The sequence below is a fragment of the Aulonocara stuartgranti genome (assembly GCF_965226115.1).
Source record: "Aulonocara stuartgranti genome assembly, chromosome: 5".
In the NCBI taxonomy this organism is placed as follows: domain Eukaryota; kingdom Metazoa; phylum Chordata; class Actinopteri; order Cichliformes; family Cichlidae; genus Aulonocara; species Aulonocara stuartgranti.
In genome coordinates this window covers 10,147,937-10,169,773 of record NC_138943.1, presented here as the reverse complement: position 1 = coordinate 10,169,773, position 21,837 = coordinate 10,147,937, and the positions used below count along the sequence as shown (strand labels likewise).

General features: G+C 40.4%; 1 protein-coding gene across 5 annotated transcripts in view; it reads left to right on the top strand.

The window, feature by feature from the left end:
* The window catches only part of arhgef10la (Rho guanine nucleotide exchange factor (GEF) 10-like a), a 117,821-nt gene that overhangs the window by 77,076 nt on the left and 18,908 nt on the right, over positions 1-21,837 (top strand). For all 5 annotated transcript variants that reach the window (XM_082532947.1, XM_082532948.1, XM_082532946.1 and 2 more), the window contains one exon: positions 17,309-17,395. In XM_082532947.1, the coding sequence (XP_082389073.1) occupies positions 17,309-17,395 (87 nt within the window). The remainder of the gene's footprint in view (positions 1-17,308; positions 17,396-21,837) is intronic.

Genomic DNA, 21,837 nt, shown 5'->3' with positions numbered 1-21,837 from the left:
CATTTCCCATTGAATGTAATCAAAGCCCACTTGCACTGACCTAACAGATAAAAATACACCATCTCAGTGATGATCTCACTCAAAAATACATAGACTATTGGAATTACAAGGTGACACGCAAGCTTTTGCTTCTGGTTGCTGGCTCAAGAATTTCGATCAATACAAGCTGTTAAGACCTAGAAGCCGCAGATAGATCAAATGGTCAGTACAGGTGAGAGATAGACTTAAGGGGTTTTAGAAGTCAGTGGTAATGGTATGAAATCAGTTTGCAAGGGCTGAAAGATGATATTTCCGACCACATTTTCTGTATCCATAATGTGGTTATGGGTCCTACTGTGCAAGTTGGAATGTGGCGGGGAGGCAAATTACCACAACCACCAGGGGAGGATGTTATAAAGTGATCATGCAATTATCTTAATGGCTGTGGGACAACCAAGCATAAATCAATCTTCCAGCATTAGATTAAGACCTGTACAGCAAACCATTGTCTGCTAGCCATGTTGATGAGAGAGGACGATAAGGTGAAAGAGCAGCTGGTGAAAAGTGGAAAAAGTGCAGCACTGACACAGCGGGGTCAGGGTGGGGTGTGGGATTTCCCAAAAGGTGCTAATGACTATCTGGAGTATTTTGCAAAAGCGTGTTACACCCGTGTAGAAGCTGAGCCAAGTGAATTAATGAATTTTGAGCCAGAGGGACGCTGCAGTCTCTAAGGATCTGCTGATACCACCGTCTTCTTGCAAAAATAAATGAAGCACCTGAGCACACCAGTGAAAATCATAGCAGCTATGTCAGTTACAAACCTTGTTTACCGCAAAATTGGTCCATGTGGTGAAATGAACATGCATGAGTAAAAGGTAGAAGCATTTACGTTTGTACTTCTGTGTGTGCAGGTATTATGTTCATGCTTCCTTAACTCTATGAATGTGCATGACTTGCGCGTTGCGCTATATTTGAGTGTATACTGTAGCTTTGGAATTTTATGCATCTCAAGAATGGGTTAGTAATGGGAATGGGGGCCGAGGTATCAGAAAGCTGGAGAGGTAGGCAGTAATATTTCTTTCCTTTTTTGACTAAAGAGAAGGTAGCATTAAATGGAGTGACTTTAAGTCCTTCATGCAGAGCAGACTGTGATTAGGGGCTTAACTCAGCAGCAGCCCCCCACTCCCTCTCTGTGTCTCCATCTTTGCCTCAGACACTGCCTCTGGGAAACACACGCCTCTCTGTGCCAAAGCTCCACAGCTCTTTCTCCAGCTTTTGCAGCTTCTCTTGGCAGTCTGAGTTACAGTGAGTAGAAAGGATGAAGAAAAGGCAAAAAAGAAATCCCAGATTAAAAAAGATGTGGCCGAAGGGGCCAAAGCCATTTCCTACAAAAATAAAGTTCTAAAGCAGCATAGCATGAACAACACGCACAGGTCACCTTAGGGAGCTCAATTCACTGCTGGCTGTGTGCAGCTCTGTGTGCCCCGGTCCACTCAGTGGGAGCTGGAGTGGGCTACTGGGCGAACTCGTTAGGCGCCGGAGATAAACCTTATCACAAGTCTGCTGAGTGAGAACAGCAGGGGTGGACTGATTCCTCTCAATTTATCTCTTTCATTCTTTTCCTGTCTTTCTCCCTCGTTCTCTGTCTGTCTCTCACATACACACAAACACACAGGATCAGGCACTATCTTGGTTAATAGACAAACCACATTCTGATGGTCCTTGTTGTTTAAAGAGTCAGTGCACGCTCTGTTTCACTGCCCTCTTTGCCACTTTGAAAGATGAAACGGAGCAGGTTTGGCAGTTGGCCCAAAGGGAGGGTGTGAGGTGGTTGGGTTAAAGGATTAATAGGAAATCCTATAGCAGAAAGGGTAACAGCCGAACCAGACTTCTATACAGGAGAATTGGCTGTTAAATGGAACAATTAATACTATTTTCTGCAACAGTTGCATGTTGGTGCATGATGTCAGTCTTAACAGGATTGATGTTTTTAATTATTACAGATAAACAGATTAAACGTTAGCTCAGAATTTGACTGAATTTTTGCCGAACTGTTCCCGAGTGCATCGGTGGTGATTCAAATAAACATAGCACTGAAACGAACCAGTTTTGAAACTCAGGGTGTGTTTACAAAACAATCCGTTTTAAATTCAATTAACTGCTTAAGTCATTTTTCAAAGTAAAATGCCAAATGTAAGCTACTTTTATCTTTTCAGTTTCAGTATATTTACTATTTTGTATTGTACGATTGGAACACTTGGGTTTCAGCCCAAAGCCTGGATGAAGCAGTTTAAAAATGGCATCCTGGACTCTGTGGTGACGTGGTAATGTTTCATTACTTTAACTGTGAGAAGAGTTGCAGCTCTAAAAGGAGGTAGTAGCTGAATCAGGAATGGTATTTACTGCACTGTATTTGCTGTAAAAGGGGGGAAAAAAAGGACATGATATTTTTTGGCATGGACCGTAATCATGTTTGTTTGCTCTTTCTCCCCTTTCATCTCTCTCTTTGACTGTACAGCTCCTACAGTTTAATCGGCCGTATCTTTCGGTTTTGTCAGACAGGCTGTGTTAGTTTGAAGCCTGGAGACCAATAATGGAGGCGTTTATGAAACCCAGTAATCTGACAGCTCAGCAAGCTGTTTAGCAACTAACTGGCATTCGATGGCATCACATGGAGCACTTGGAACTGAATTACCTAAATTACATACCTGTCTCTATCTAGGACACATACTGTATGTTTTCTTGTGCACAGTATTTCTGTCCCACCACTTAGTCAGCAAGGCTCTGAAGATGATCAATGCCTACTTCCTTTCGTGATCTAACCATTTTCAAAGAGGTGTATGTGCATTCTGTATTTGCAGTATTTTACAGTTAGGGGACAAATAGTGAATCACAAATGCCTCATATCTTCTCCAGTAGGAAAGCACCTCTTCTTCTGCCGCTCTAAAAAGGTTCTTTACGATCCAAGACTACAAAGACTTGCGAAATAGTAAAGGGACATGTTTCTAGACTCCATTTATGAGGCATTAGGCTAGGATGGGGTTGAGGATGGCTGCTATGCCAGAGCTCTTATAATACCTTGGGGGATTTCATCATGTATGCTTTGAAGTGCGGAATGACAAACTGGAAGGGGTTTGGACTGCATCAGGGTTAGCCTTCTTTCTCTATTTCTGAGAGGATTAGCTTCTGTGTCTCAGCTCAGAAAACGGCAAAGCCTGCTCACATTCACCGCTAATACACTCCACTAGTTTACATAGATCGCACAGATCATCGCCATTATTATTTATTTACTTACTTATGTTTGCTGTAGTCAAACAAACGCGTTTGAATTGATTGGTACTAAGCCTCGAAAACTATTAATTATAGGTGCTCGGGTCATTACCATCTGTTGAAACGCACCGAGGTCAATTCTTGTTTCCCGGACTAGCTGGTGCTTTTGGGCCATGTTGTGCATGTCCCTCTCACTTGCTGTGTCATCCATCTTTCCTGCTGATGGAGTGATAAGAGAGCAGCAATGCACATTCAGCTAGGCACATGAAAGTGACTGCATGTACAGAAAATGAGCGGGTTGAGTGGCACCCCTGGCAGCAGCATACACTTTGTTCATGGCTACATTTATGGCATTGTCGGGGGAATGAGTGATTTACAGACATAATGACTCAAAGCTTTTACACAAAAGATGAATGAAAGAGTTCACTTTGAAGGCTCTGTGTGTGTGCATGGACAGTACAGATGAGACACAATGTTATGAAATATGGATAAAAAAGGACGACAGTGTGAAAAGGTGGCCTTCCCCTGTAGCAACACATTTCTGATGATTTATTTCCTTTTCCCCCTCTAGACTATTTTTATTCTAATTTTTTAAAGGTAAAGTCATCAAATTGGCAAGTTACGCAATGCTTGTCCCTCTGTTTTTCTTGAAGGTCATTTGCTACCTTTCAAGGTAGCAGCTTCAGCCACCTCTCTGATTTGTTGAGAAAATATGCCCCAGCATGGATTAAAAGCTTGTTCTATCCACATAGCCACCCAGGCGTAGCGGCTCCCCTTCTAACTCTGCAGTAATATCCTTCTGGCAAACAGAAAAACACAAACAGCAGGATGCGCAAGTGCTTGAGACTGTTTCGAGAGAGCACATCGATCTCTCTCAGACCCGATCCTCATCAAGATCACTTTGCTTATATTGTTAAAGGCTTGACATTAACTTTGAAGCATCTGTCCAAATATCTGACAAGTGTGTTTAGATTTCACGTAACTAAACATGAGTCTCTTTTTCATTTTTTCAATGCATAGTGCAGTTCTCAGATTCTGAATGAACATTAGAAAGCAAACAAAGGAATTAAAATAATTCATTTATTAGGGGTGCAACGATACACAAAATTCACGGTTCGGTTCGATACTTTGGTGTCACGGTTCGATAGTTTTTCGATACAAAAAATGTTCACGCTTTTTTAATTTGTCATTTATTATAATTATAAATATATATTTTAACTCAAATGTACAGTTTTTAAATTTAATGTTGCTGAAACAACAAAGTAATAAAAAAAATAAATCTATCTTATCGAGAAATCACTCATCTTTGGAAAAGAGAGTTTATTACAGAGAAATGTCTCTTTCCAAAATAAAAGCTATACTATACGCTTCTTCTGGGCTATATTCTCAGCAGCATATTAAACATATCAGGTCCCCATAAGGAGAATCATGTGCTAACGGCTGTCTAAATGACTCGGGTAAAGTTTGTAGCATGCGTGCTTGTTGTTTTTGTCTGCTTCCACTTGTCTTTGCACTAGGATGATGTCGGAGTAAATGTGCAGTCATATTCGTTGTTCCCACTAGTGCTGTCAGCGTTAATCTCGCTAAAATGACGTTAACGCCACAACACGGCAAATCTCCATTAATGAGCTACCGCGGTTCGCCCCGTGTGTGGGGCTGGACAGCGTCAACACGTTAACGAGCTAACTGCGCTAACGCAGTAGTTCCCACCAATGTAATTGAACATTGCGTGGCACATCCGACATACTGTTTTACTTTTGTCCATGACGCGCTTACCTTCAGGGTCATACATCACATGAAGACCAAAATAGTTCCAAAGGCCAGATCTGAATGAGGGTGGGGGAGGTTCAATTTGCCATGTTGCAAGGAGAGCTTAACTTCTGTCTCGCTAGCTTGCCCTGCACTCAGTGGATCTGCGCTGGACAGTGCAGCCTAGGCGGAGCAGTCGAACGCAGATCCACTGAGCTCTCAACACAGACAGCATCGTCAGAAGAAAAGTTGATAAAATAAATTTAAAAATTTCTATTGTTCGATACATATGCGTACTGAACCGAAAGCACTGTATCGAACGGTTCAATATCGATACGAGTATCGTTGCACCCCTATCATTTATGCGTGATTCTTATAAGTGGCTATAAACTGTGTAACCTTTAAATACTTCACAGTAGACCTCGTCCCAGCTACAGGGCAATATAAGGTGAAGAAATTGTTTGTGGTCGCTTCACAGATTATCTTATTATTTTTCAGTCAACATCATATTCGGAAAAAATGTTTCTCAGGGCACATTCATGAACATTTAGTGATTAATTAGTTTCAGTGCCATTTCAATTCAAGCCACTGCTCCTCTGTAAACAATCTCTTCATTTAATCCCTCAGTTGATTAATCACTGATCATCAATACTGTTTTACAGGCACATTTCATAGTAGTTCTATAAATCGCCATATCCGTGCCTAGCAGGTCACATTTAAGAAAGTTTCTACATCAATTTATTAATAATTGCCGGAATGGAAATGAAACGTGTGTCCCTATTTTTACAATGATTGCAATTTTGTAAAACAAAATCAGGTGCGTCTGAGGCTTTATAAATTGACTCTTGATTAGTCAATCATAGAATTCTGAGTTGGGTAAATGAAGGGGAAAATAATTCAGACTGTTATTCCGCATCTAACTGTTATTTGGAATATTTAACTAAATAGTGAATAAAGACAAACTCTTTAGTTTGTTTCTGACTTTTAACTTGTCCACTGAGCACAGTGAAGCATTAGAAATTTAGGATACTCAACATACATTGGGTCATATTAATAATGATGTTCAACAAGTTCAAATAAGTTTTTCTTCATAATTTTTTGCTGCAGCGATGCTCAGATCTAACACCAATAACTGCACTTTGATTTTGATTTTTGATTTAACCCCAAATAAGGCTAATATGTTCATGTGCGCAGCTTCTGGATTTGTTTTGGTTTGCAAGGTTTGCAGTTTAGATTCTGAAGATTTATTGTATATGCTCACCACAAATTATGCGTCACGCTGATGTTTTCACAGGATAACCGGCGTTGTTGGAGTTCTTGCTTATATGTTCGAATAATTGCAGTCTTAAGCATTAAATGCATAGATGTTGGCACATTCTGTTTTTTAAAACTGCTTTTGTGTTTGTTTCAATCCGCAAACTTGTATTTAAAATGGATTTGGTATAAAAACTGTATCCTCTGATTAGTAGATGTAACTGATTGCTGTAATTGCTCTATTTTTAAACCACTATCTGAAGCTTTGTAAACATGGACCATTGTCCTGACCACAAAAACAGAGCACTTCTGTTCATGCTCATCTTCTGAGTTCAGAGAGGGCAGAGGAGTGTTTGGCATGCAGAATATAACAAAGCAGGAGGAAGTGTCAGTCTAATTTCTCTGTGTGAAGCTGGATCACAGCAGATCTGTCGCCAGAGCTGGCCCTTCTGGTCACTGCGGCTCAGCACAGCAAAACCCAACCCCAGACACACCAAACTTGTCACTGTCACATATACAGGGGGCATTGACAACCTGCAGTTTCAGACTGCTTGACATTCCCGATCAAAGAGCCCTCTCTCTGAGGTCAGGGCAGAAGTCAAACTTTGGCATTCGCCGAGAACAACTCTGGGGGAGTTGTGACAGTTCCCAACATTTTGGCTAATGTACCAAAGTGTCCAGAGGTCATGCTTTCTTTGTAGATCTGTATCTACCCTGCTGTTGGTCAGCAGCATCAGCAGCCGAGATTATTGAAGTCATGTAATAGTTAGAAGGTGCTTCGTATAATATTGGATTGACTGCTGTGTGTCTGGATCTCTCTTAAATTCTGTATCAACGGTTACAAACAGGAGCTGACTATGAAAGTGGGAACTTTTTACAATTTTATAAGCACCTGTGGAAAAAAATGTACTAGACTAAAAAAAACAAAAAGAAAGATAAGGTAAGAGTTTAAAGCCTAAAGCACATTATTTTTATAATAAGTGATGCTGACCTTGTACTCTTTCAGACTTTCAGGGGGAAACATTTTTGTATTGTATATACAACCTAACTAACAACATAATACCAGAGAGGAGTTATTGTATTGTGCAGTTATTGTATTGTATTGCAAATGGCTGCCAAGCTCACTAACAGTAACCACCTTTTCTCCCTGCCTTATTGGCCAGCAGGGCGATACCGCTTGGACTGCCAGAGCAGGCATTAAAGTTGCTGAAATAAACAGCGGTGTTTCGAAATAAATAGTGCAAACTCTGAAAGGCTTTTTTACTACCTGCATGTTAAAATAATTATGTCATCATTACCGCCTGCGTATCTAAGCTTTTAATTAATTTGCTAAACAGCTGGAACTAGGAACAGTGAAAAGGATTTGAAATTTTTAATTTATAGTGTAGTGAATGGATTGCGGTGGTCTTGCTGTCACAGTTAGTGCTGCGGAGCAAGAGTCTTTCACTGAATGCATTTTCAGTTTTCTTATTATTTACACATGCTGTGCATAGTCTTTGTAAACTAGTTAAAGGCTTTGCAATGTTCACTTTCCTCTGCTTTCCTCCTAGCAATCTCCTTTCCAAAAGAGGGCAGTGCAGTGTCTGTATAAATGTGAATAGAGCAGCCACACCCCATCTTGACAGTGAGGTCATTTGCAAAGGGCCTGATCCGTTGCTGTGACAGCTAACATACTAATTACAGTGAATCATAGACACTCTAGCAATGCCTCAGAGTGGAGTTCTCCTTCTCGGGCCCTGGGTTTCTGCTCGCTCTGTACTTGTCAAGATAGCATGCAGGAACAAATTATGTACCCAGAAGGGAAATCCTGCAGATCTGCTAAATGTGCTAATTTGGTCACATTTTCCTCTGTGATTATACATCAATATGGAAAGGATGATAGGAAAAAGCTGTATTGAGTCAAAGGGAAAGGGATGAAGGCCGTCTTGTCTTTGAGTTCCTATTGTGCTAAACAAGTCCTGTCTATTGCAGTGATAGCTTCTCTCCTTATATTGCTTTTCCAGTTTGTCTAATTAGTGTTTCTGCTTCATATTTTTAAGACATGCAGAGCTACTGCTCTGAATTCTGCTTAATTTTTTGTTGTTGGCCACTGGTAAGCTTTTTAAGGATAGGCTGTCTTTGCATTCTGATCTCTCTTTATGAAGGTGCAAACACCAGGATTACTTTTAGCTTTCAGGTTTTTCAGAATGTTTGTTCAATTCATTTAATTACTGTGGAAACTCATGAATTTGCCGTTCAGTTCAGTCATGAAAGAAGGTTAACCAATCTAAGATCATCACATCATGGTTAGAAAAGTATATGTTCATCAAAAGTAACAGAAGAAGAAGAGAAATTGAGATAACTGGCCTAACCTATGGTGCTTGAAGTCCTGTTTAAGAACCAAAGATTTATGTTTGTTTTATGTTATGCCAAAGAGGCCACCATAGATTTAGTGTCCAAGGATTGTAAGGGCCACATTCAAATTTGGGAGGTACTCCTTGATGTGCACAGCTTCCTTGGCAAAAGTGTTACAGCCACCAAATGGCTAGGACTGAGCTGGCACCAAGGTTCCCTTTGTTCTGCATTTCCTGCCATCTGATATTAAGGATTATTGAAAGCCCTGTCCAGTCTTATGCCCAGGGTTTCATCTGGGACCCCATGTTGACACACAGTTGTGTCAGTTTCTGTGTTTGAGGTGAGTAAAGATCCCAAGCTTGTTTGGACCCAGTACGGATATCTCCTGTCTCTGGCAAAAGGGAAGGGAAGATGGAGGAAGTGATTGAATACACAGTAGCCCGTAGTCCTCTTTTGAACCCATTAATGCAGGGGCAGTACAACCGCTTTCATCCAGAGTTGGAACTGCCATGGCCGCAGGAGTCAGCGGTGTGGGTGTGTGGATCCGTGTGTGTGTATCTGTGAAGGGGGGGCATAGCGACACAGCGAATTTGCATCACATTTGTTGAGCGTGTTGCAATCGTTCAGCCAGGAGCGGTGAAGGACACGAGGAATAAAATCTCAGTCGAGTCATGAATATGAGTTTGTAATGTCCTACCAATGTCAGGCTGTGGCTTTGAGCAGAGATATGCAAAACCACTCTCCAGCTTCATTCCACTTATTGCTGATATGATCTGTGGCATAGCCAGGGGAGACAGGGAATCGTTACTGTACAGACAGTGGTTATTAAATTGGAGGAAATGTCCTGAGCCAGTTTTAATAATAAGCTGATAGCCATATGGTTTTGCAGCAAGTCCTAACCACCTCTAAAAGGCCCGATACGGACCTATCAAGAATTAAAAATCAGGTTGTCTACTCAGCCTTCTTGTGCAGATGGTTTAATCTTATTGTCTTCCAATGACTTTGAATATTCTGAGTGTAACGCAGGCCTGCAAGCACAGCAGGTGGTTGGCCCTTTGATCTCTGCTTGTTGATGCTAGTGGAATTTAAATCACAGGGTGACATCTAGCTCATGAAATCATAACATTAACAGCAAGCTTCTGCTTTGATCCTGTTGTCCTTTTGTATTAGGTTCATGACAGATTATGATAAATTGCAAGAGTGATAATTAGCAAACAACACTTTGCCGTGGCCATATGGTCATGTCTTGAGAGTGTGACTGTCCACAAGCACTATGTTTGTGAAATTTTGTGTGCATATGGTATACTCTACATGTATGTGCAATGGAAATGTTTTGTCTTACCAACTCTTTGACCTTTACAAAATCTGCCTGCAGGTACAAATAAGGTAACCTGAACCTGAATGACCTCTGTTTCAGCGTCCATTTACTTTTCCCTTTTAAATAGAAAAAAAATAAGTTTAAAAAAAGTTAATATTAGTTAAAATTTACTAGTTACAGCAAATTGTGATTTGCATATAATAGTTACCAGTGAATAGACAAGAGATTCTAAGATGTAATGTCCATGTTTGTGATTCAGCCCGAGTTTTCTTATGGTAGGAAGAAGCAAGCACATAAATATGTTAGTTAACCTCTCTCTAACCTCAGAGATTACTCCGTGCAACTCTGCAGGTCTTTGTTCAATTTTGCTGTCACCATTAAAAAAAACATCAATTGTTATTAAATATTCATGATATACTTTTTTTACTTATAGATTTCCCTATTAGTAAAATAATATCTCAGTTGTTTCTATAGCAACATTACACCGTGCCAATAATTTATTTACACAGCTCTTCTCTGTTTTTGGGTAAAATGTGCAAAACTAATGTCCCTTCTTCCCTATATGTACCTGTCACACAGAATGGCCCTGTTGAATATGAGCCCAACAGTCAGTAGTGTAAAAGGAGCCTCCGCTTACTTAAAAAACAATAATAAAACTAACAGACTGGACTGTCTCGTCACTCTGTTAGTATTAAGTAGTTCAAATACATTACCCAAACTGTCCTCAAGTGTGCCAGTGTGATCTTGGAGGTATTAAAACTACAGGTTGACAGAGGTCAGAGTTCCTTTGTTCCAAATGTATTCATGGTCTTTTTTTGTTTCTTTTTCAAAATTCAGTTTCTTAGACAACAACCAAAAAGTACATCATTTAGAATTAGATTAATAGACAAGGATTCTTCTGTAAATTGATAAAAAGATAAAGGGATAATTAAGGCTTTGGATTGTATCATCGTTTTGTTTTTTTATGCGTGTCAGTGTCAAAAAGAACTGCAAAGCACACCAAGGACTGATGGGATTTTGACCGTTGTGCCACCTGCTGACCAGCAGAATTGAATTGTTGAAAAAGAAAAAAACAAAGCGTAGGCATAGTTGTTACATGCTTTCACTTTGTGTAGTTGAAATCTTGTCTCTGGTTGTCCTCCCCCTCCTCCATTACTCTGGTCAAAAATTCTCACTGAACATTTGCTAAATGTCACCTTGTCTTTTGTTTCTTTCAGCTCTCACCATCTGTCTTTCATGTCTTTGTAACATTTTTTTCTTCTTTTGTTTGTGTGTGTGTTCAGACTGCGTTGTGTATACCTCACTGTACATTATTTTTACCTACACTCAATTTTTACCTACACTCTTTGACTCCCATCACCCTTTGGAACACAAACTTGGAGTAAGTAGGACCCTACACCACCGGGCAGAACATGTTCCCTCTAAGCCTGAAGGAAAAAAGAAGGAACACACACATGTAAAGGAAGCCCTCAAAACGTGCGGCTATCCTAAATGGGCGTTCTTAAAGTCAGCAAAGAGGCACAGAAAAGAAGACCAGACACCAGCGAGGGAGGATAAGAAGGACAGACGCAACAACATTGTCATCCCCTATGTAGCCGGTGTATCAGAAAAACACAGGAGAGTTTTCTCCAAGCACGACATCCCAGTGTATTTCAGACCCAGCAACACGCTCAGACAAAAACTGGTTCACCCGAAAGACAAAACGCCAAAACACAGACTTAACAATGTGATGTATGCGGTACAGTGCAGCAAGGAATGCTCAGACCTCTACATTGGAGAGATCAAACAGCCACTTCACAAGCGCATGGCACAACACAGAAGAGCCACCTCCACAGGACAAGACTCAGCAGTCCATCTGCATCTTAAGGATAAAGGACACTCTTTCTAGGATGCCAATGTTCACATTTTGGACAGAGAGGACAGATGGTTTGAAAGAGGAGTGAAAGAAGCCATCTATGTCCACTGTGAGCGACCATCTTTGAACAGAGGCGGGGGTTTCCGACACCAACTCTCTGCCATCTATAATCCAGTTTTGAGATCCCTTCCCAGACGCCTTAACGCCCACTCACATCCTGGGCCATCTGATCTCAGGAATTCGCATGATAAGGTGGGGCCAGGTTTCACAATGAACACACCCGAAACTCTGGCTGATTGGGACCCACACCCAGTTTCACACCTTGGCTCAGGCGATTAGAGGATCATCAGGGGGTCCTTTTGTCCCTCTGTGGGGGGTTACTCCCACTAGGTATATATCTGGGACTCTCCACCATTTGACCTTAGAACTGAAGAAGCTTCTCGGATGAGAGGTGAAACGTCTTCAAGCAACTTAAAGAAGTCCAGACGCTTTTCTTTGCAAGCTCCTTTGACTACACTCACTGATTTACTTTCTTTTTTAAAATGTAATTTTCGTATTTGTTTTTTGTACTTTAGTTCAAGCACAGAACAAATCCAATATATTAGGAGTTTCAAGGGAATTTTTGTGCAAGGTTAGAAATCACTTACTCAACCGGGACCAGGCTGTGAACAAGTTTAGAGCACGTTTAGATGTAGAGAGCACGCTCAATAGAAGACACGCTTGTCAGTGCTACACTGACATAAAAGGTCAGATTAAGACGAAGAAATGTGGTTAACCAAGTCAGTATCGTGTTATTTAGAAATGCCTGTGCGTCAGGGTTGCCTTCTTGATAATCTGAGCAGAAACTTTGAAAAATCTCTTATATTTGTGGTTTGTTTAGTGTGCATTACCTGTAGCAAGGCTTTGGATGTAAGCAATTTCAGGCTGACTGGCGATTCACTCTGCGGCCATCCTGCCTGTAGCCTTAGGCAGTGGGGTTGCAGTGGGGAGGGAGCGCAAACACCAGTCAGTCAATTACCAGTTAATAAACAGTGGAAGTTTTCTATTAGTGCTTGTTAGTGCGTGTAAAAGATTGTTGGTATGTGGAATTGGGGGAAGTCACTGTGACTATGGAATCCGAAAAAAATAGTACAGCCATATTTGCTTTCTCTGGGTGTAATATACAGCACCCAGCCCTCTCTGTGCATGCCATTTAAAGAGATAATATTTGTTATTTGATTTTCAGAAGGCCATGGTGCAGTGTATAGCGTTTCCAAATACTTTTTTTGTCTCGTAAAAAAGGTCCAGAAATGTGTGGTCAGGAGTTTCTAGTAAGGCAATATATCATAATTGACTATAAAGCTCTCTTTCCAATAAAGCATATATAAGTGTAGCGGAGACCAAACAATGCAACGCTGGCTGCAGCGTGTCTCATCTTCTTGTTGATAACATTATAGGACCCTAGTGAATATGATGCATGGACTTTTTTCGGGAAGCAATTGTCAAAAATCCCACGTGTAGTAAATCTCCCGCATATCTGAAAGCAGGTTTCACTGTGCTTACAGAGGAACATTGCTGTAAGGAAAAACAGTGCACCTGAGTAGCCTTGGGAAGTATAACAACATTAATTGGATTTGGAGAAGTCATCTTTTGCAAGGGAACACTGTTCTGACAGTCTGACAGCCAGAAGCATGAATCATTAAAGTGCCTCCCTGTCATATTAGACCACTACCAATCTCTACCACTGCATGCATTTGCAGTTGTTGTTGCACAGATCCAAGAGCTGTACCAGCGTGTACACCAACTAGGCAAAATCTTCACAGTAAATAAAAGACAATAACAATAAATGGTCCCATCCATTCTTCCCTGTAGGATTGTAATTTAATTACACACGTTTCACATTTATTTTCAGAAGAACAACAAAGCTCCCGTGCTTACCATTGCCACCTGGAGCCAGCATCTGGGCTGGCGCCGTCTTGGGGTAATGGGTGGGGGACTTTGCAACTTGTTCTCTAACATGTGCCTTTCTTTTATTTTTGTATATGTCCCTCTTGATTGTATATATTTCTCCTGTTTGCTGTTTATTCCCGCTGTCTACTTTTTATATTTTATTTTGGCACAGCTGGCTCAGAGCACCCACAATTTCATTGTACATGTACGGTGACAATAAAGGGCTATTCTATCCTATTCTGTTCATTGGTAACCAGCAGCTGGGAGGCCGCGCTCTCATCACATCAACAAATCTTGCTTTAATTAGCTCACCTGCCCATTTCCTCCCTTTTCTTCCCCCGTGTTCCCTGAAGTCTTCCATCAACCCTCCCTCAGCTGGCTTACAGGCTCACCTTCCTCTCTCATCCTGCCTCCCGCGCAGGGGAATAGCGTTAGCTTTTCAACTTCACACCTACAGCTCTGCAGGCACACACACGCAGAATGTGCGATAAACGAGACTGACAATAGACTTTGAGAAGGCTTGGATCTTATTGATTTTTAAATGGGGCCTCACTGATACGGTATTAGCATTGGGATTGCCAGTGATATGGCCATTGCTGAAGGCTCACATTTCCTAGGTGCCTGTCAATATAATTTGCACATTCACAGGTAGAAGTGGTCTTACAGGCTCTGTTGTTATGCTCACCCGTGCTCTTTCCACTGGCTGCTTAAAGAACTTCAATAAGTGGACCAGTGGTTTACTGTATCGATCATAGTCACTGTCTGCACTTTAATGGGAGCCAGATCTATCCTTGGCTTGGTATCCTTGTGTATATCAGGCCTTGTGAGCTATTTCCACTCAAATTGTTCATGTAGCTGTTGAAGAGCTTCATTTCAAATTGATAATATAGAAAATATGACTCGCACTAATTATCACATGATTGTGTGGAATTAAATAATTGCCCTATGAGGAAAGAAGTGCTGTTTAAGATTTTAAGCATAATAAGGGGTCATTAGCAAATAGCTAATTACTTATACAATATTCTAAAATGAGATTTCCTCTTTATACCCGCAATCATTTTTACAGGAGTAGGCGTCAAATTTTTCGAATGGTGGATAACTCATTAAGGAAGGAGCCTCTTCATTTACAAATGAGTTCTTTATCCGAATGATCCGAATGCACATTCCTGTTTTTGAATACTGCTCCCATTTGTGCTGCCAGACTGACTTTGCTAACTCAGAAAGTAATCTAGGTCTGGGAAGATTGGCCTGCAATGCTTACCGGTCTCAGGTGACTGATAAACTCCAACCACCATTGTGCTGCCAGCACCGTAAGCTATAGTGTTCCTGTCCCTCTGGTCCACCGTCACTCTCTTTCTCTTAACCACAGGGCTTCCATATGGATACCTATTATGGCTGCCACTTAATTACCTATCAAAAAACATTTCACAGCTCTTGACGGAGGGCTTGCAGAAGGGGAAAAGGGGTGGGGAGGCAGGGATAAAGAAGAAAAAAGCAGGGATAAAAAGAGCATGAACGATGCAAGAGAAATGGGAAATTGGGACTGAAAGATTGATAGAGAGGACCAGCCATGCATCTGTGGGGTGAATTTGAATAAATGGAGAGAGACACAGAGGGAGTGGAGAAATAGCCTCGCAGTGCAGATGAGGGGAGCCGTGAGCTATCCACTACCATTTTTTTGTTTAGTGTTTACAAACACACCCAACAAGAGAGAAAAGAGGGAGGGTCTTGGACAAGGGTGGCTATAAATTACCTGTGATTGATGCTTGCTGCCATAGAGGACGACAGTTAAAGACGCGCAGCTCTTATTGTTGACACTCTGTTCACTTTCACTCACCCTTCCCACCATTCTCAAAAGCAGCACCTTACCCACTGTCACCTCCCATCATCCCGACAACACACAATTAGCTGTTCTCTCTGTCACACAGTCCACCCTTAGCGGTCATACAGTAAAATGGTAATCATTTCCTATATGACAGACTGCAGGTTAGAGAAGCTGGGGGTTTGATCGGGTATAGACTCCACACTGCAAATGTCAATGTCTCATTTACAACCTGTCAAATAACTTTTGATTTATTTTACTTTTTTTAAAACTTATTAGCTCTTTTGTATTGATAATAAATACTTTGACAGGTACTTTGTCTTTCACATCAATGTGCATTCAAGTTTGACAAGTTAATATTGTAAAGTTAGCAGCTATACTAAATCCCAGGTACTTTTTAAGGGAATAATCTTTGCAAAATTATTGCACGTGGAAATAATAAGGAGATTCACTTTTCTGCCTTTGCTCTCTATGTTTAAATTGTTATTTTTGTGTTTCAAAGTTTGCCAAACAAAATGTATAAAGTGCACTGAGCAAAAGAATTCATAGAGCGAATAAGTTGATAAGAAGGGAGCTGAGGGCACTAAAGGAAAAAAACTAAACTGAAAAGTAACAAATCCAATCATTTTTTATAAAGAAAGCTCAAACTAAACTAGAACCCCAATGGTTGCCTCCAACAATAGCTGGAACATCAAACATTGTTTTGGTGTTGTTCTTTTGATCTTGCCAATGGTAGCAGAATGCAAAGTAACATTTAACACCTGCTGGTTATATAATAATAGGACATTGGATGGAAAAAGCTGTGTTTTTCTGTGTCAGTGTTCTTAGAATTAAACTCAAGAGTATTTCAACAGCAAACGAGTAAAAAGAATATATACAGTTGTGGTCAAAAGTTTACATATACTCATCATGGGCATGGATATCATGGTAATTTTGGCCTTTTCAGGATGTCTTTCAAATGCTCTTTTTTAAAGGTTATATAGTTGTACAGCAAAAACGTTTAGCAAATAAAAAAAGCAAGAATTGGATGAACAAGTTTGAAATTGTCTTGGCTTTTCTCTAATACGCACGGTGTCAAAAGTATACATATACCCCTACCAATATTTGGTTAAATGTCTCATAAAACCAGCTCGTCCAAATAATTTTTGGTAGCCATCAACAAGCTTCTTCCATAATCCTGGCTAGACATTTGACGACTCTTTTTGGCGGTGTTGGTAGAATTTATTTATTTGCTTCGTTGGGACAGCCCCAGCTTTTAAGCTACTTTTTTTTTTTTAATAAGGTTGAGGTCTGGGCTTTGGGCAAAACTTTCAAGAAGCATAATATTAGTCTGCTTTAACCATTCCAAAACCACTTTTGATGCCAGAAAGCCAGAAATTAATCAAGCATGATATTCAACCACAAAAACAATTTTTATTTTTTATTTTTTTAGGGGAAAGCTAGTAAATAACTGTAATTTGGCATTTTAATCAAACAGTAATGATTTGCTTTACTGATTTTTTTTTTTTAATGAATTTTAAAATTCATGGATAACAATAATTATGTTTTAGCATTAAAAATATAATTTTGATTAAAAAGCTAGCACATACTGGTGGATTAACCAGAAACATAAAAAATGATTTAAGGCAGCTGTGGTGTAAAACTTGCATTGGGTGATGATGTAATATGAATGTAATATGTAATGTTTGTGGGAAAGTATATAACAAGGTTCTGTCAGTGTAAAAGGAAAAAAAAATGTTAAGGTATGGAGCCGTGATAAATACATTATATAAGCAATATTCATTTTTGTCTCTTAAAGCTTGAAGCTGCTCTCCACAATCCTGTTCATTGTGCACTGTTGGGCTTCTCTGCAGCAAGTACATCCTTACCTCAAGGATACCTCTGGGTAAGTAACATCTTCCTTATACACGCATGCAGACATTACATTACAGGCATTTAAAGTAAAAAAACAAACTCTTCACTCTGAAAATGAAGAGATCTGATGGTGGTGATGAAACATTTAGTTCCTGAGAGGGGCGATCTCATCTGGAGTGCTTTAGGCTATAACCTTAAAAACCACATCTCCACCAAACTGGCCATCTATTGGAGATAGTGCTCTCAACTGCTATCATCATCAAAACAGCGAGTAGATTTTACAGGAAAGGTGGGACAAGTAAAGTTCTGGCAGCACACAGTGACCTTGACGCTTGAATATTGGCTTTCCTTTAATTTGTCACCTGTCTGTACAGGAGTGTATATAAGCACACAGACGCTGTTTAATGTCCATTGACTAAACTCAAGGGAGAAGAATGCCTGTTTTATTGGTACTGATTATTTAAGCTTTTCACACAATTACCATGACAATTTAAATGTCCTTCCTAAATTTTCCTCTCATTCATTAAAGAGCGAATAAAAAAAATCTATCTCAAGGCTAAGAACAGGATATGCAACATTTTTCATTTTGCAAAATATCGCCTGAAAACTGTGAATTCATTCTGTAAAAAGGCTACCGTGGAGTAACTGCTGCAGAATGTTTCATGGCGAGCGAGGAAAATTGCAGAGCCTGACTATCGCATCGTGTCTCGGGACTTGTGGAAATTTAGCTGAATCTACAAAGACGGGGAGAATTTAAAATGATGCAGACAATCTATTATTGCTATTAATCTTCCAGTTTTAATTTTTTCTTCCCCTTCTTTTTGGAGAAGGGTGGTTAAATCAAGTACAGGCCCTCCAAGAGACAGACTATGGCTCAGTGTCTCAGGCTTAATTGCTTTTGTGTTGGTATTCTAAAGAAGACTGGATGCTCACTCAGATGAGGAGGAGATATGGTGCCATTACCATTTAGGGTCTTTTGATATCAGTGATTAAAGGAGAACAGGCTGATCTAACTTTCTACTTTTTTTTAGAGCAGAGTGGCCTAAAATAAGGTAAAATAAACATTTTAAGGGGGATTAATGTATTAAAAAAGCTGAAGTTGGTTCACACAGTTTTTGTGAGTACTTTTTTTAAATCATGAATTTGAATTAGGCATTCAGAGAAGATTGGTTTGATGCTTGTAATGATGCAGTGAGACGCGGTTTTGTACATGTAGATGGAAATGCTTTAGACTAGAAGAAACAGTTGTATTGATTAAATAGAAACCATCTGTTCTGTCAAATCAGAGTGAGAAGGACATCTGCAGACCTTCTTAGACGTCTGTAGGCGTAGTTTGTTAAATTTGCAGCTCTTCTAAAACTTCAGGAACTTCCCCAGGTCTCTAACTGCTGACCCACATTGTCTAAATGTTTTCTTTCAAAGTTCCAGTTTTACCGTGTCTGAATTGAAATCTTTTTCAGTTAACTAACTGCATTTTGCATGAGACCATCAAAGGTTTGCGGGCCGTTTCGTATTCTCGGTTATTTAGAAACATTTTCAGGTCATCGCCTCAGAGGTTTCATTTCTAAGTCAAATATTTAGGGACTAAATTCCAATTTTGGTGACGCTCAAGCTAAAAATGTAAGTTTCTTTTGCCTTACAGTAAAAGTTTTCTATGTGGTTTGTTCTTATTCTCTTGTGCTTGTTTTGGGTTCTTCTTCTGGGTTCTCCCACAGTTGAAAAGCAGGCCATGGTAATGTCTTGATGCATGCTCACTCATCCAGGTGACTGCAGAAGTCACTTGGATGAGTGACGAAACGTTTCTCCCACTGAAAACTCTACGTCCTGTTGAACAGAATCAACTATCTGGGGCGTGCTGTGTTAATGCTGCCTATTTTAAACCAGGACACTTGAATGACATATCAGATCTTAATGAGTGAAATGTCCAAGTTGAAAATCATGACTAATGTACTGATGCAATTTGCTGAAAGAAAATAAATAAATGATGTACAATGGCCACTGCAAATGAAACTCCAAATCACACCAACAATGAAAGTTAAAATTGTGCAAGTTTCCCATTCAGTTCTCTTGAGCATCATATAAGTGTGCTTCAAAAGAGAAAATGCTGGGGTTTACTCAGATGGAACATTGCTCGGTAAAAAACGGAAATGTATCTCTTGACGTATTTATAATTTTGTTTGGAAACAAAACTACTCTAAATTGTTTTTACTCTTATTGCTCTTCCATAAGTTCAAAATATCTCCCTGTGGAAACTAAAGGACTAAGAGTCCTTTGTGTTGAATGTTTTCTATAACAAAAATCCATTCAGGAGGTAATTTTTCTTTGTTATGAATTAAAGTCTCAGGAGTGAATTTCCTTTGCATTCTGCTTACGCAGTGGTGCACAGTACGCAAACCAACCTTGCAGACAGAACAAGCAGCTCCTGAGTAGTAAATACACTGATCCTCTTTTTTCTATCACGGTGATTGTTCCATACAGTACGGTACCAAGTGTAACAAAAAGATGGTTTCCAATAAAGAAAAAGATAGTGAAGGCCTGAGGAACCAGGACGAATAATTAGTGGCTGAGTGTTCCGCCTCCAGTTGGTTCTACCTCCCTGGCAGGCTTGTCAAATAAGGGATGACACTAATCATGTTAAAGTGAGATGGGCTATGGGGATTTCCGCGTGCTTTGATCAGAGTAATGACATTGTGTCTAATCATACTGATACCCCAGTGTTTCCCTGTTTGCCTTCACCTTCCTTGTCCCACTTTCCCCAACTTCCTACTTCTCATTTTAGATAAAGGCCTAATGAATTCTGGTTTTGTGCGTTTTCTTTACGCACCTATTCAACAAGCTACCTTTCATAGCTCATGAGAAACTTAAAAATATAACAGCTTCAGAGGAAATTAATGACCCATTGTTTGCATTCTGTGTGGTGAAAAGAATTTAGGAGAGGGTGCCATCATAACCACTCTCCCACACCTCCTCACGGTTTGCAGAATAATCTCATTAATGCTGGCAGAGAAAGTTTGTTTTTCTTTCTCCAAGGCAAAGATTCTTTCCAGGGCATAACTCCAAATGTATCTGTCCCTTTAAATAAGTCTTTGTGTGGACACCACAGATTCCCTGGATAGGTTAAACTAAGGCTGTTTGGGTTTTGGGAGGTACAAGTGGACGTGTGAATGTTAAATTGTGTAAGAGGCAGGATGAAGGGGTCTAGGCCTCTGGCTCTGTTTCCACAGTCCTTTGAAGTCATTTTTGGGCTCCTTCCTGCAAGATAAGTTCTCCCTATCGTCGCTTCACCCTGTGCAACAGAGCATTATTTGTTCTGGCTCCTTCTCAAGAGCTCGAAGGATTGCTCCTGTCCAGATTCTGCACACTGATACAAATCAAACAAATGATTGCATGCAAATAAGGGTGAGGGTGGAGGAGAAGAGCTAAAGACTATATTTAGCTCCTGTCACATTCGCACGATGTGATTCATACAGGGAATAAATCCTCGCTGTCTCGCAGCAAGCTGCTGTGTGTGTTCTTTTCCAAGAACAGCATTGTGTTTTGTATGTACATCTACCTTGGCTTCTCACAGGAGTAATGAAATCATATTGAAAACTCAAAGTGACACTTTAATTGTTTAGGAATGAAAGCGATGTCATCTTAATTGGAATTGCATCAGCGATAGGTTGGAGGGTTCCTGCCCTTTTAGTTTTCTCAGAATTGGTTTTGACAGGCTTACTCACAGACCAATAAATGCGCAGTAAAAATGTGGTACACAGGATATCAAGCTTCTGTTGAGGCAGACTTTTAGCTACAGCTCAGGGTGTCAATCGCCTTGAGGAATTTGTCATGGGTGGTGATGCTTCTCCACCCATGACAAATTTATGGAGCATCAAGCAAAGTGGGCGACATCTACAGTCATTGATTGGTGAAAACTTTCTCCACATCGGGCCTCCACGAAACTGAGCTGTCAATAGCTCAGTTTGTAACCTTGTATATATCAGTGGGGTCAGTGTTGACATTGTGGAGGACTATAAATACCTTGGAGTACACATTGACAATAAACTGGACTGGGCTAAAAACACCACAGCACTTTACAGGAAGGGCCAGAGTCGTCTCTATTTTTTGAGGCGACTGAGGTCCTTCAACATCTGCCAGAAAATGCTGAGGATTTTCTATGAGTCTGTTGTGGCCAGTGCGATCCTCTATGCTGTTGCATGCTGGGGGAGCAGGCTGAGGGTCGCAGATGCCAACAGACTTATAAACTAATCCATAAGGCCAGCAATGTTGTGGGGATGGAGCTGGACTCCCTCAAGGTGGTGTCGGAGAGGCGGATGCTGTCCAAGATAAAGACAATGTTGGATAACACCTCCCACCCACTCCATGACATGTTGGTCAGTCACAGGAGCTCGTTCAGTGAGAGACTGAGATTACCGAAAAGCACCACTGAACGACACAGGAAATCATTCCTGCCTGTGGCCATCTCCCTGTACAACG